The following is a 12,434-nucleotide window of genomic DNA, read 5'->3' on the forward strand; positions in this document are numbered from 1 at the left end:
AAGCTCAGGCTTACTTACTGTAGACCAGTAGGGAATTGTGTTATATTAGGAAACATCAAAAGAATCAGTCAATTCATTTATTGGTTGGTTGAACTAGTTACAATGCTAATTACCTTGTGTAATCACAGTAGCCAAAATATTAATTCTGCTCCCTGATTGAAATGTGAGGATATTATTGAATGTTTAAATAAGGGGCAAGAAGGAAATTTTTGAGCGGGGGTTGGAGGGGTGCTGATCAGGGCTGCAGCAGGTAGAGACTCTTTCTCTCCCTATCATGAACCTGACAGAACTCACAGCTATGAAGCTACTGTTTACATTTGTAAGGAATGTCCAATTGATGTCAACACAAAATTGTGTTCAAGTAGAAATAGCAGCTATATAGTTTGTTTTTTGTCTGGACCATTACAGGGATGGAGGTTACAACTGGTCTTAGATGTGGTTGCACTCCCCATAAAAGACCAAGGCCATAGCTAGACATAAGGTTTATCCCTGGATTTTCCAGGGGTCAAACCTGTTCATCTAGGTGACACACAGGGGATCCAGTGCTCAGGCAGGGGTGAACCCTGGATGATCCCAGGATAAACCTTAGGTCTACCTGTGGCCCAAGTGTCCACTTGGACTCAAAGCTAACTGGAGAAGCCCAGTGGCTGCAGTGTCCAGGAGAGCATTCTACTAGCTTGAGCTGGTACAACAGCTGCAACCCTATCTGGAGAGGATGGATCTTGCCACGGTTATCCACACAGCAGTGAAATTCAGGCTGGACTTCTGTAATGTGATGTACATGGGCCTGCCATTCACTAAGGTTCAGAAACATCAGCTGGTGCAGAATATGGCCACCCGAGTATTATTGGGGGTGAGGCAATGCGATCACATAATGCCTATACTGCACCAGCTGCACTGGTTAACAGTGCATTTCTGAGCCAAGTTCAAAATTCTGGTTTTGACCCTAAAGCCTAAAATATTTTGGGCTCAAGTTACTTGAAGGAACAGCTTCACCCATATCAGCCTGCTCAGATATTGATCAGAAAGGCAGGCCCTTCTCATTTGCCCATTCAGGAAAGCAGTGAGATGGGTGACCACACATGGGAGGACCTTCTCTGTGATGACCCCAAACCTTTGGAACAAGTTGCCACCAGAGGTCCCCCATGCTCCATCATTGCAGGCTTTTCAAAAGGCCTTGAGAAGATATTATGTTAATTTTGTCTTCCCTTGATGTGACTGCTGTTGTTATTGCCTGGTTGTTGCTGCTGGTTTTACTGTTGGCTTTTATTGTTGTTTTTATTGCCATTTGACTGTGTTCCTGTTTTTATCACTGATCACTCTATAGAAGAGGGCAGGGCTCATGTAGCTTTAACTGCTGTGATGATGGAATTTCACCAGGTGCTGCCTGCATACAAATGACACCTGTTGAAATTCCCTTTTCTATACAACTTTTAAAGATACAGGAGCCCTGTCCTCCTTTTCACATGGTCACCATAGCAGTTTTGTATGTGGTCATGACAGACATTTTCAGGATTGTTCTGTGGAATGGGGAGATCACCAGTGTCCTCTCCTGGGAAGCAGAGCATGAGCAATTTGGTTTTCTGAGGGACTTGGCAATGAACTTCCTGGGTAGATAGCTGGAATGATAGTGGAGAAAACTCTGACTGAATCAGATCAAACATAGCTTAAAGTCCATGTTAGAATTTACTCCATGGAAGACAGGAAAGAGGTCTTTCTTCTTTGTCTCCATTGCATCAGCACAGCATCATTTAGTGGAGCTCTTTGTGGAGTGATGTCAAAGGACAACTACATCTTCTTCCCGATGGTGGTGAGGAGGACCCATCTGAAGCCTGTAGAGGTCCAAGGGTGCAAAAAAACTTTGATGTTGAAATCACTCATATTTCTACAGCTTGGACTCCTGTTAAAAACAGTCTAGTGAGACGTTTGAGTTAACTACCTGTCCAGTGCTGATAGGTGAGTTTTACTTTGTTTGGCCTGAGGATGTGGACGAGTTGTTGAGCCAACCACCTGCCCCTTAGACTCTTGCCCATCCTAGCCTTTAAGTACTGCCAGAGGGGAGCTGACTAAATGCATTTTGGATGCATAAAGGGCTTTAATAATTTTCTTCTTAATTTTATTTTCCTCCAAGAAGCCCATAAAACCGGTGATCCACATTTTACATATATTGGCTGACTTGACTATGGTGGGGTTTAAACCCAGGTCATAGTTACAACACCCTAATGGTAAAGGTTAACCTCATCCACTTCACCATACCAAGCCCAAGAATGGCAACTTATTTTTGTTTAATATTTTGTTTGCATGTTTCAAGAAAGATGAAAAAATATCTGTGGTTTATAGGTCCCAAGTGGCTATCTCCTAATGGAGCATGAAGCCACTGATCAAGTCCCTGATCACCCAACTTTAATTGGAGTGTCTTCTCAAAGCTAAAGAGGTCATTAAATTGTCAGGATGACTATAGACAAAGATAAAGAACATATATCATCAAACTTATATGTTTTAAGGGAATTATGTTGAGCCACATCTCTTTGAAATACATGTTTGTTTAGCATAGCCAACGTAAAATGCATGACTGAGTGGACTGCAACCAACATCTTCCAACCATTATCGCATTGGGGTCCCTTCCTTTGAAAAAAAAAATGTTCTCACGAGTCTGGATCAATTACAAATCAGCAGCTGATTTGTCTGGGTGATTGAAAATTCCCCAGCACAGACCACCTACAAGATAAAAGGATGGGATCTATTTCAGGGAGAAGACCTCAGCTTTGCCAAGCTTGGCAAAGCATGTAGAAACTCGGCCTCTACATTGGAATCAATCCTCACTAAAAAGGAAGAAAGGAGTAAGTATAAGATAAGTTGAACAAAGAGACTCTCTGTTCAACAGTGTCAGATGGAAACCAGGGTTTAAGAGAATGGAACTTTAATGAGCATAGATTGTGGCACTTTAGGAGAAAACTTCATGTTAATGGTGAGATTTAGTAGTCCATCCATATATTTACAGGAGGTACAACAGAAAAAGAACTTTAACTGTAGATGATGATGATGATGATGATGACGACGATGATGATGATGATGGAAGTAGTAGTAGTACTTGTGGCAGAATACATTAGACAATGGGAGGTATAGATTAGAAATCAGAAGGAGTTCTTTAAGCATTTGAACTTAAAACTGTGGAATACTCTCACTCAGATAGTTTGTGGGGGTAGGTCTTATGTGCCAATTATGGCCCATTGGGATCAAGAAAGTCCATCACCAGCACTTTCATATGAATTTAGGACTGTGCCATCTAAAGCCAGGAAGCTTGATACTGTAGAGCTAACCAAATAGAAGTTCCTTTGGAATACGGGATATGCCTCCCATGGTGGGAAGGGACCTTCCATAAGAAAAAAAAGGTTCTGTTTGATGAAGGTCCCTCCACCCAATGTTTTTGGATCCCCCTCCCCAACTTCCCATTATTCATTAGGGTCTCCTGACTCTCTCTGTAGCATTTTCATGGCTCTGAAGAGACTGCCCTAGGAAGGGAGTGCAGTGCTGGGTTCCATTGCTAGAGGAATTCAAACAGAGACTCCAATTCAAACAGAGCCACCTGTCAGGGATGCTTTAAACTGGATTCCTGCACTGAGCAGGGAGTTGAACACAATGGCCAAAATGTCCCCTTCCAACTCTATGATTCAATGTTTTATGAAGTCAGAACTTCCAACTCTATTTTTTTCCTATTTAACTTCTATAAAATAATGGCTACTATCAAACCAAAAGTCCTATTAATTTCAGACCATGAGATTCAAGCAAATAGGCAATTCTCTCATAGAAAACAATGTGAATTGAAAATGAATCACTTCAGTTGCATCATGGCCACTTACAAATAAATCAGATACAAACATTACCAGATTCGAGCCAGGAAAGGGTTGGATTGGAGTCAGATGGGAGGTGAGCTCAGGCCTACCATTTTAGATAATGGGTTAAATCCAGAATTAGTCATGCTTGAATTTTGCACATTAAAATCAATGGGGCTTAATTTAGTTAAATCATTTATTTCAGTAGTACTGTAAAGCTAACACAATAAAAGTTACTTTGGGATAACTATGGAAGGGTCTTTGCTCTCTGCTTGTGATATGCTGTGGCTATGTAGCCTATCCCTAAACATGTTTACTTGAAAGAAAGCTCCTATGGACTTCAAAGGGACTTTTTCCCAAGTAGGCATGAATAGACAAATACGTGAGTGGAGAAGTGACAGTAAGCAAATGTGATTTTCCTGTTTCATATCACTCTTGTTGCGGCAATTGGCAGTTATCACTGTCTCTTTCCAGTAACACCTTTTCAACAAGTTCAGTTGGTCAAGGCATGGGGCAGCTTAACTTTACTTTAAGAGTAACAAGGAGTTACAGGATAAGTCTCCAATAGTGGGAAGGAAACTTCTGTGAGAAAAAAAGAGGTTTTGTTTGGTGAAGGTCCCTCCACCCAATTTGTTTGGATCCCACCCACCTACCACCATTCAGTAGAATCTCTTGACCCTCTGTATAGCATTTTCAGCAGTTTGAAGAAACTGCCCTAGGAAAGGAATGGAGTGGTGGATTCCATTGCTAGAGGAATTCAGACAAAGACTGGAAAGCCACCTGTCAGGGATTCTTTAAACTGGATTCCTGAACTGAGCAGGGAGTTGAACACAATGGCCGAAATGTCCCCTTCCAACTCTACAATTCAGTGATCTATGAAGTCAGACCTTCCAACTCTATTCCCCCACTATTTAAGTTCTATAAAATAATGGGTATTATCAAACCAGAAATCCTATTAATTTCAGATAGTGAAATTGGTGTAGATGAGCCCTATGAAAGTGGTATGAAAGCAGTATATAAAAGGCAGGAGCCACACTGCTGCTTTATAGTGGTGCTGAAGTGCACTGACAACTGTTGGGGCCCATGACACATCTACACCAAGCAGAATATAAAACTATGAAAGTGGTATGAAAGCAGTATATTATATGTGTCATGGGCCCCAACAGTTGTCAGTGCACTTCAATACCACTATGGCCACAGCTAGACCTAAGGTTTATCCTGGGATCATCCAGGGTTCACCCCTGCCTGAGCACTGGATGCCCTGTGTGGCACTTAGATGAACAGGTTTGACCCCAGGACAATCCTGGGATAAACTTTACGTCTAGCTATGGCCTATGAAGTAGTAGTGGGGCTCCTGCCTTTTCTATACTGCTTTCATACTGCTTTAGTGGAATATTCTGCTTGGTGCAGATGAGCCCATAGTCTTACCAGCAGCTAGGACTGCTGTGAAATTGGTTTCTGCTGCTCCTGAAAACTGGGTTTATTTTGTGTATTGGGGCTCAGATTCCATATCTGCCTTGTACTCAGAATTTGGGACTACTTGTTCTCTGCCATGCCTCCTATAGCAGCCATTTCATGGTGGTGTCTAAGAAAGTTTCTCAAATTGCCAAATGTGCCAAGTGACTAAATGTTCCCCTACTCCCACCCTCCCTCCCTCCCTCCCTCCCTCCCTCTCTCTCTCTCTCTCTCTCTCTCTCTCTCTCACACACACACACACACACACACACACACACACACACACACTTCCTCTGTTACTTTAAAAATATTTATGTAAAATACTCATCTTTCTTCCAGATGGTACATGTCTCAGGAAAATGATCACCAGCAACTTCTCCACAAATATTGTCACTGAGGTTGTCCTACTTGGCTTCTCTAATCTCCACCAGCTTCAAAAACCACTCTTCTTTCTCTTCCTGGTCATGTACATATTGACTTTGATTGGCAATGCTTTAGTCATCCTTATGATCCAGATAGAACATCGTTTACATACACCAATGTACTACTTCCTCAAGAACCTCTCCTGGTTGGAAATCATCATCACCACAACTGTCACTCCCAAGATGCTCACCCTACTCATCTCAAATGAAAACACCATCTCTTTCTTTGCTTGTGCCCTACAAGGATATGTGTACTTTGTTGCTGGCACCACTGAAGTCCTCCTTTTGGCTGCCATGTCAATAGACCGCTACATGGCCATCTGCAACCCATTACGGTACACAGCTATCATGAGCACCCGGGTCTGCCAGGTGATGGTTCTGTCCTGTTGGTTGGGCAGCGTCTTTGCCATCACAGCCTCCATGTTACTAAAGGCAGGTCTGCCTTTTTGTGGCTCCAATGTGATTGATCATTTTTTCTGTGACAGTGGTCCTCTGCTTGAAATGATATGTGCTGACATCCTCTTCCTGCAGGCCTTGGACTTTGCAGTTTCCTGCTTCACACTTCTCAGCTCTGTATCTGTGACAACGGTCTCCTATATCTATATCATTATCACTGTGCTGAAGATGCCCTCTGCCAAAGGCAGAAAGAAAACATTTGGCACATGCAGTTCTCACATCACTGTGGCATCACTTTATTATGGCAGCTCCATCTTCATCTATATCAAGCCAGCTGGCAGCTCTTCAATGGAATTCAACAAGGTAGCGACAGTGTTCAACACAGTGGTGACTCCATTGCTGAATCCCATTATTTACAGCTTCAGGAACAAGACAGTGAAGGAAGTCCTCAGAGATACATTGGCAAGAGTGTGGACAACATGGCAAAGTAAGCCCTAAGCTTTTTGCAGAAACATAGTGGGATAGATAGAATCTTGATTCATATTTCTGCATTGCCACCATATTTTGGGGGAGAAGAAAAGAGCAAGATGGAGATGTCCTCCTTATCCCTGACATCCACCTTTCTAACATAACATGTACTAGATGGAGGACAATGTTGAGATGGCTCATCACAGAGATGATGGGAATGGAAAGCTTGAGTAGAGATAAAGAGTTCACTGAATCAACTATTTTTTTCTCATTGTATTTTAAAAAGACAGGCAACTTTTAAAAAAAAACATCTGTGAAACACACATATCAGCTCTAGAAGTGAACACGAATGATGGCCCCAGTTTATCACCATGATTGCAAGTGGTAAATTTTAGCAGCAGTTTTGGAGCGGGAGACAGCAATCCTATGGTCCCTTCGAGAGCATCCTTCCGGGGAACATGTCAACTTAAAAAATGCCCTATGAGGCTGGAGACAGTGCTCCGACCTCAAAAGAGGGAGGTGGAGATCTGCCCCAGCCCCCTCCCCCTTGCAGCTGGTGTGGAAAGAACTGCTTTGGCTGATTCTCCAAGGTTGGAAGACCTTGGAAGACTGACCTCAGAGCCACAGGAAAGGCATGGAGAGAAAGACAAGCCAAGGAAAGCACAGGCAACTCAGAAGCCTCTGCGTTCAAGAGCTTCTGAGCAGCAATGGTGAAAATGATAGGATTACACCCTGAGTTAGATGGGCTGAGCCAATTTGTTCATGGGACTAAGCAAAGAAACCAAGGGCACTGTGTCTCCATAGTATTTTTTCTAAATTTTGGCAACCAACCAGGAAGTTACTTTGGGTTCCCCTTACATTGAAACTAGCTTATTGTAGCTACTCCAGCTTTTTTCTTTTTCTCTTCCTGTTATTATTTGCTGTGTCCCAACATTTTCACCTTGAATGTATAGCCTTCCAATCTCCTGTTTCACCATTTTCATAACATCATATTGCCCTCCTCATTTGGTAAACACTAATTTCCCTTATATTTATCTTGTCCTACCTTCTGAATTTAGGCCTTTTAGAACTGGTATACTGTTCCGAGTGATAGGGGTGGGCGAATGAACCAGCTCAATTTTCACCTCTGTGATGACTGTGCATGTATGTGTATGTGTTTGAGAACAAAAAAACCCTGTGAAAATAAAGTTCATGTCTTTGGATTTTAATGAATGTTTGAACTAGTTTCCCCATGTGGGTAGTAGTTATTTCACATCTAGTTAGAGCATAGTGTGAAAGTCTGCTGTATACAGACCACATCTCAGGTTAAAGGTCCCTGAGACCCTGGGTTGGTTGTTACACATGTAAACACACGTTGTGTGCCTATGTGAACAAAGACACCTGACAACACCACTTAGCAGGAACAATGGCCAGGGATGATGGGACATGTAGTACAACAACACAAAGATGGCCACAGAGAAGTTTCTATAAGAATCTACAAATTCCAGTAGCACAAATAGAAAGCCCACTTTGGGTTATGGCTAGAGATGTGAAGTCCCCTGCCCAATGGAAAAATTCAGAAATGGATTAGTTGTTTCCAATTTTTCCCGAAGACAGCTTTTGGTTTTGGTTTTTCTGAAAAATTAGGAAAACAGAATAGGTTTGGATTATGAAATATTTTGTTTTAGAATGTAAGACAATATATTTATATGTTGTTACCCATGAAAAGATTGTTAAAAATGATGTAATAACATTTTTATAGAAAGACTAGAGATATACAATGTCTGGAAATAATGAAGCCATGGGGTGATGTGTTTTTTAATCCACTCAGTAAGATTCCTAGCATGGTTATTTCTTTTATTCCTTATTAAACTTATTGATCTAAAGTATATTTTAATGATAGACGTTTATGCTCAATTCCTCACCATGTGAGTAGAGGTCTTAGATGGGTTGCCCTCTGACTAAAAGACCAAGTGCAAAGTCTGGGAGTCCTCCTGGATTCAGAGCTCACTGAGGAATCCCAGGTGGCCACAGTGTCCTGGAACACATTTTACTAGCTCAGGCTGGTACACCATCTGCAGCCCTATCTAAAGATAACAGACCTTGCCTCAGTTATACATGCATTAGTGATGTCCAGGTTGGACTTCTGTAATGTGCTTCATGGGCCTGCCTTTGAAGACAATTCAGAAAGTTTAGCTGGTGCAGAATGCAGCTGCCCAATACTATTGGGGTCAAGGTGATTTGTTCACATAATGCGTATACTGGGCCACCTGCACTGGTGGCCCAGTATACTACCAATGAGTTTCAGAGCCCAATTCAAAGTGCTGGCTTTGTCCTTTAAATCCTTAAATGGTTTGAGACCAAATAACCTGAGGGACCACCTTCAACCATATCAGCCTGCCTGGACTAAGATCAGAAAGAGAGGACCTTCTCATTTGCTCTTCCATGAAAGCAGTGAGGTGGGTGACCACACATGAGAGAGTCTTCTCTGTGGAGGCCCCACACTTTTGGAACAAGTTGCCATCAGAGGTCCACCATGCTTCATCATTGCAGGGATCCAGAAGGCCTTGAAAACATATTATATGTGTTTGAGGGTACGGTTTTCATATGTGGCCCCAAGAGGACCTTTGATTATGATTATACCTTTATTACAGAGAAACACTGGAGTTCATTGGAAGTTGCAGTGCAACACATCTGGAGAGCACCAGGCTAGAGAAGGTTGGTTTACACTTGGATCCTATACATGTCTTCTCAGAACTCAGTGCTGCTGAGTTTACTAGAGTTTCCTCCCAAGTGGTATAGGATTGCAAACTAATTTCATCTGAAAGGAGTTCAAGTCAACCAAACTAATCCTTTTCTGTTCCTCTGTCACTCTAATGAGATGATGTATTGTGGAGGGATTGTGGGGAGTGAACAGTATATTTTGTATGAACACATTTTAAGGGGGGGACATTGGTTCTTTGAAGGGCATGGTATTGACCAAAAGTTGATAATGCCAGCCCTTGCTCTGGTTCTACATCTCCAACAAATAGTGCCCCTTCTGTTATCAATCATGCTGCTCTATGCGATATGTGTGTGAGAAAAATATATATTGTGCAGCACCTGTATTTGGTAAGGATATAGAACAGCGTTCCCCATCTTGTTGTCCCAGCATTCCTGACCATGGGACATACTGACTTGCAATGATGGGAGTTGTAGTCCAACACCCTTGGAGGGCATGAGGTTGGGGAAGGGCTGCTCTAAACAAAAAAAGAGAAGTAGGTGGCTCTAAGTTGTTCATCATCAGTTTTCCACAACCCCACAGTCACCTCTGCATATCCTATTCTCCATCCTGTCGTCATGGTTTATCTGCTTTGTACTTTCTGTCTCTTTAGGGAGGATGTGGTGTTAAGGCTTGTGAGCCTTAACTCCCAATTTCCCTGCTTTTTGGTGCTTGGTTGAAAACTGTACATCCTTAACATTGTTTTGTAAAACGTAGGTTTTTTGTTTATTGAATCAGTCAACACTGCCTTCTTGATTTTCATAAATCATATGTTTATTATATGCCATTGTTCCTGCTTGGTAGAACTCTGTTCTGTGTCTGTATGTGCTATTTTGTATGTGGTAATTGAGGAACCTTTCAAGACTGTATTGTAGAATGGGGAGATGACCAGAGCAGTTGACACAATCACTCCTAAGGGACCTCTCCACGGAGGTAGAGGATGAGCAATTGGGTTTTCCAAAGCATTTAAGGCAATGAAGCACCTGGATAGACAGCTAGAACGATGGTAGGGAAAACTCAGACCAATTCTGATCAAACTCAGGTTAGAGTCCATGTTAGGATCTATTCCATGGCAGTGAAGACAGCAAAGATGTCTTTTTTGGGAGTGGAGAAGAAAGCATGGAATAAAGACACAGACACCAGAGTTTGGGATAAACTAGGGCCTATTTATTTAAATAAGGGAAATTCACCCCTCCCTTGATCTGCATGTGAAAGTCTGGGAATCTATTAGATCCTTTCTTCAGACATATAGTCTGCCATTATGGGCGAGCCACTCTCCAAAGCCAGGAGATGGGTAAACCCATCCCCTCTCTTATGAGACACCAGCCTCACCCCTGCCAGGTGCTGCACAGCTCCAAATAGGTGAGGAAGGAAGGTCCCGAAATACAAACCATATCCTGACATGACAGCTGCACAGACCCTGAGGAGCAGGTCTTCCAGATATGCACTCACCAAAAAGTGCTAGGGTGCTCACTGTCCCCACTGTAATATCGTGCAAATTCCCGCACACTCCTGTCAATCCAATCTAATTCACCTATTTGCTCACCTTCCACTAATCATAATTCCAGTATGGAACAGGCAAAAAAAACTGTACACAATTGCAAATTCATGGCAGGTAAAATTCCTACTCAGCCCCCCGTCCAAAAGTGGTGACTGGCTAATCCCATTCCAGTTAAGGGATGGAGGGTGGGAGCCAGAAACAAAAGAGGATGAGCTTCGGCGTGGTTGGCCTCTACAGGCTCTGCACCGCCCATGGGTCAATGTGGCCCACATGCACATTACACGTGCGATGTCTTTTTCCACTCCATCTCACCTACTTTTAATGTTAAATTCTATGTTTAACATCATATGTAGTTTAGCCTTCAGTTACTAATACTGGTGGGACAAGTTAGAAGACACAGAGTAGCTTGGGGTGCCCTGCATCCAGGAACTCATACAACAGCTGGTACCTGGCCCAGGTTGATAGGCAGCTCATTTCTGGAGGTGTGGGTATTTCCTCCTGTCATTCTCTCTGCAACTCAGAAGAGCAGCATTTGAATGGCCAACAATAGCATCTAAGTCTGGGGGGAACGTTCAGTTGACATCGTCATCTCATTAGCAACAACAATACACTGCTTCAGTCACCCCTACTGCTGTGAACAGCCAGGATCTATGGAGTATTCAACTGCCCAAGAGGAGATGCTCCAGCCTCTGGAACAAAATTATATGTGTTTAAGGGTTCTGCTTTCTCATATGGTTGCTGCAGAAGCTTCAAAGTACAATAGTTGGAACATAGTCCCTTATCAGTCACCACTGCCTTCTTGATTTTAACAAATCTTATGTTTATTGTAGGCTATTTTTCCTTCTTGATAGAACTCTGTTTGGTGTGTATGACTGTACAGTGGAATGGGGAGATGACCAGAGCAGTTGATACAATCACTCCTAAAGGTCTTCTCATTGGAGGTAGAGCATGAGCAATTAGGTTTTCCAGGTGCTTAAGGCAATGAAGCACCTGCATAGACAGCTAGAATGATGGTGGGGAAAACACAGACCAAGTCTGTTCAAACTCAGGCTAGAATCCATGTAAAGTCTGTTCCATGGAGGACAGCAAAGAGGTCTTTCTTCTGAGTCTCCATTGCATCATAAAAGTGTCATTTCATGGAATTAGTTATTGGGGGGGCTAGGTTCAAAGGACTACACCACATTCCTCCTCAGGGTAGTAAGGAGGACCCATCTGAAGCCTGCAGAGGGTCAAGGGTGAAAAATACTTTGCTGATCAAATCACTCATATCTTCTTCAGCTTGGACTCAATATTAAAAACAGATCGTTGTAGGATGTTTGAGTTAACTATCAGTCCAGTGCAGATAGGTGAGTTTGTTTTGCCTAAGGATGTGGATGAGTTTTTTGGTGGGATGAGGCCAACCACCTGCCCCTTAGACTCTTGCCCATCCTAGACCATGAGAGCTGCCAGAGAGGGGCTGGCTGAGTGCATCCATATTTCATGTATTATTTTGGATGCATAAAGGGCTTTAATCAATCTCTTCTTAATTTTATTTTCCTCTAACATGCCCATAAAACTGGTGATCCACATTTTACATATATTGGCTGACCTGACTGTGGTGGGGTTTAAACCCAGATCAT

At 42.6% G+C, this 12,434-nt stretch overlaps 1 protein-coding gene across 1 annotated transcript; it reads left to right on the forward strand.

Moving 5' to 3' along the window:
- Window positions 1–5,647: 5,647 nt before the first annotated feature.
- Window positions 5,648–6,604, forward strand: LOC134405469 (olfactory receptor 6M1-like). The gene has a single exon (XM_063136713.1). It carries the CDS (start codon window positions 5,648–5,650, stop codon window positions 6,602–6,604), a length of 957 nt encoding a protein of 318 aa, XP_062992783.1.
- Window positions 6,605–12,434: the final 5,830 nt, after the last annotated feature.

This window comes from Elgaria multicarinata, chromosome 11 (assembly GCF_023053635.1).
Source record: "Elgaria multicarinata webbii isolate HBS135686 ecotype San Diego chromosome 11, rElgMul1.1.pri, whole genome shotgun sequence".
NCBI classification, from domain to species: Eukaryota; Metazoa; Chordata; class Lepidosauria; order Squamata; family Anguidae; genus Elgaria; species Elgaria multicarinata.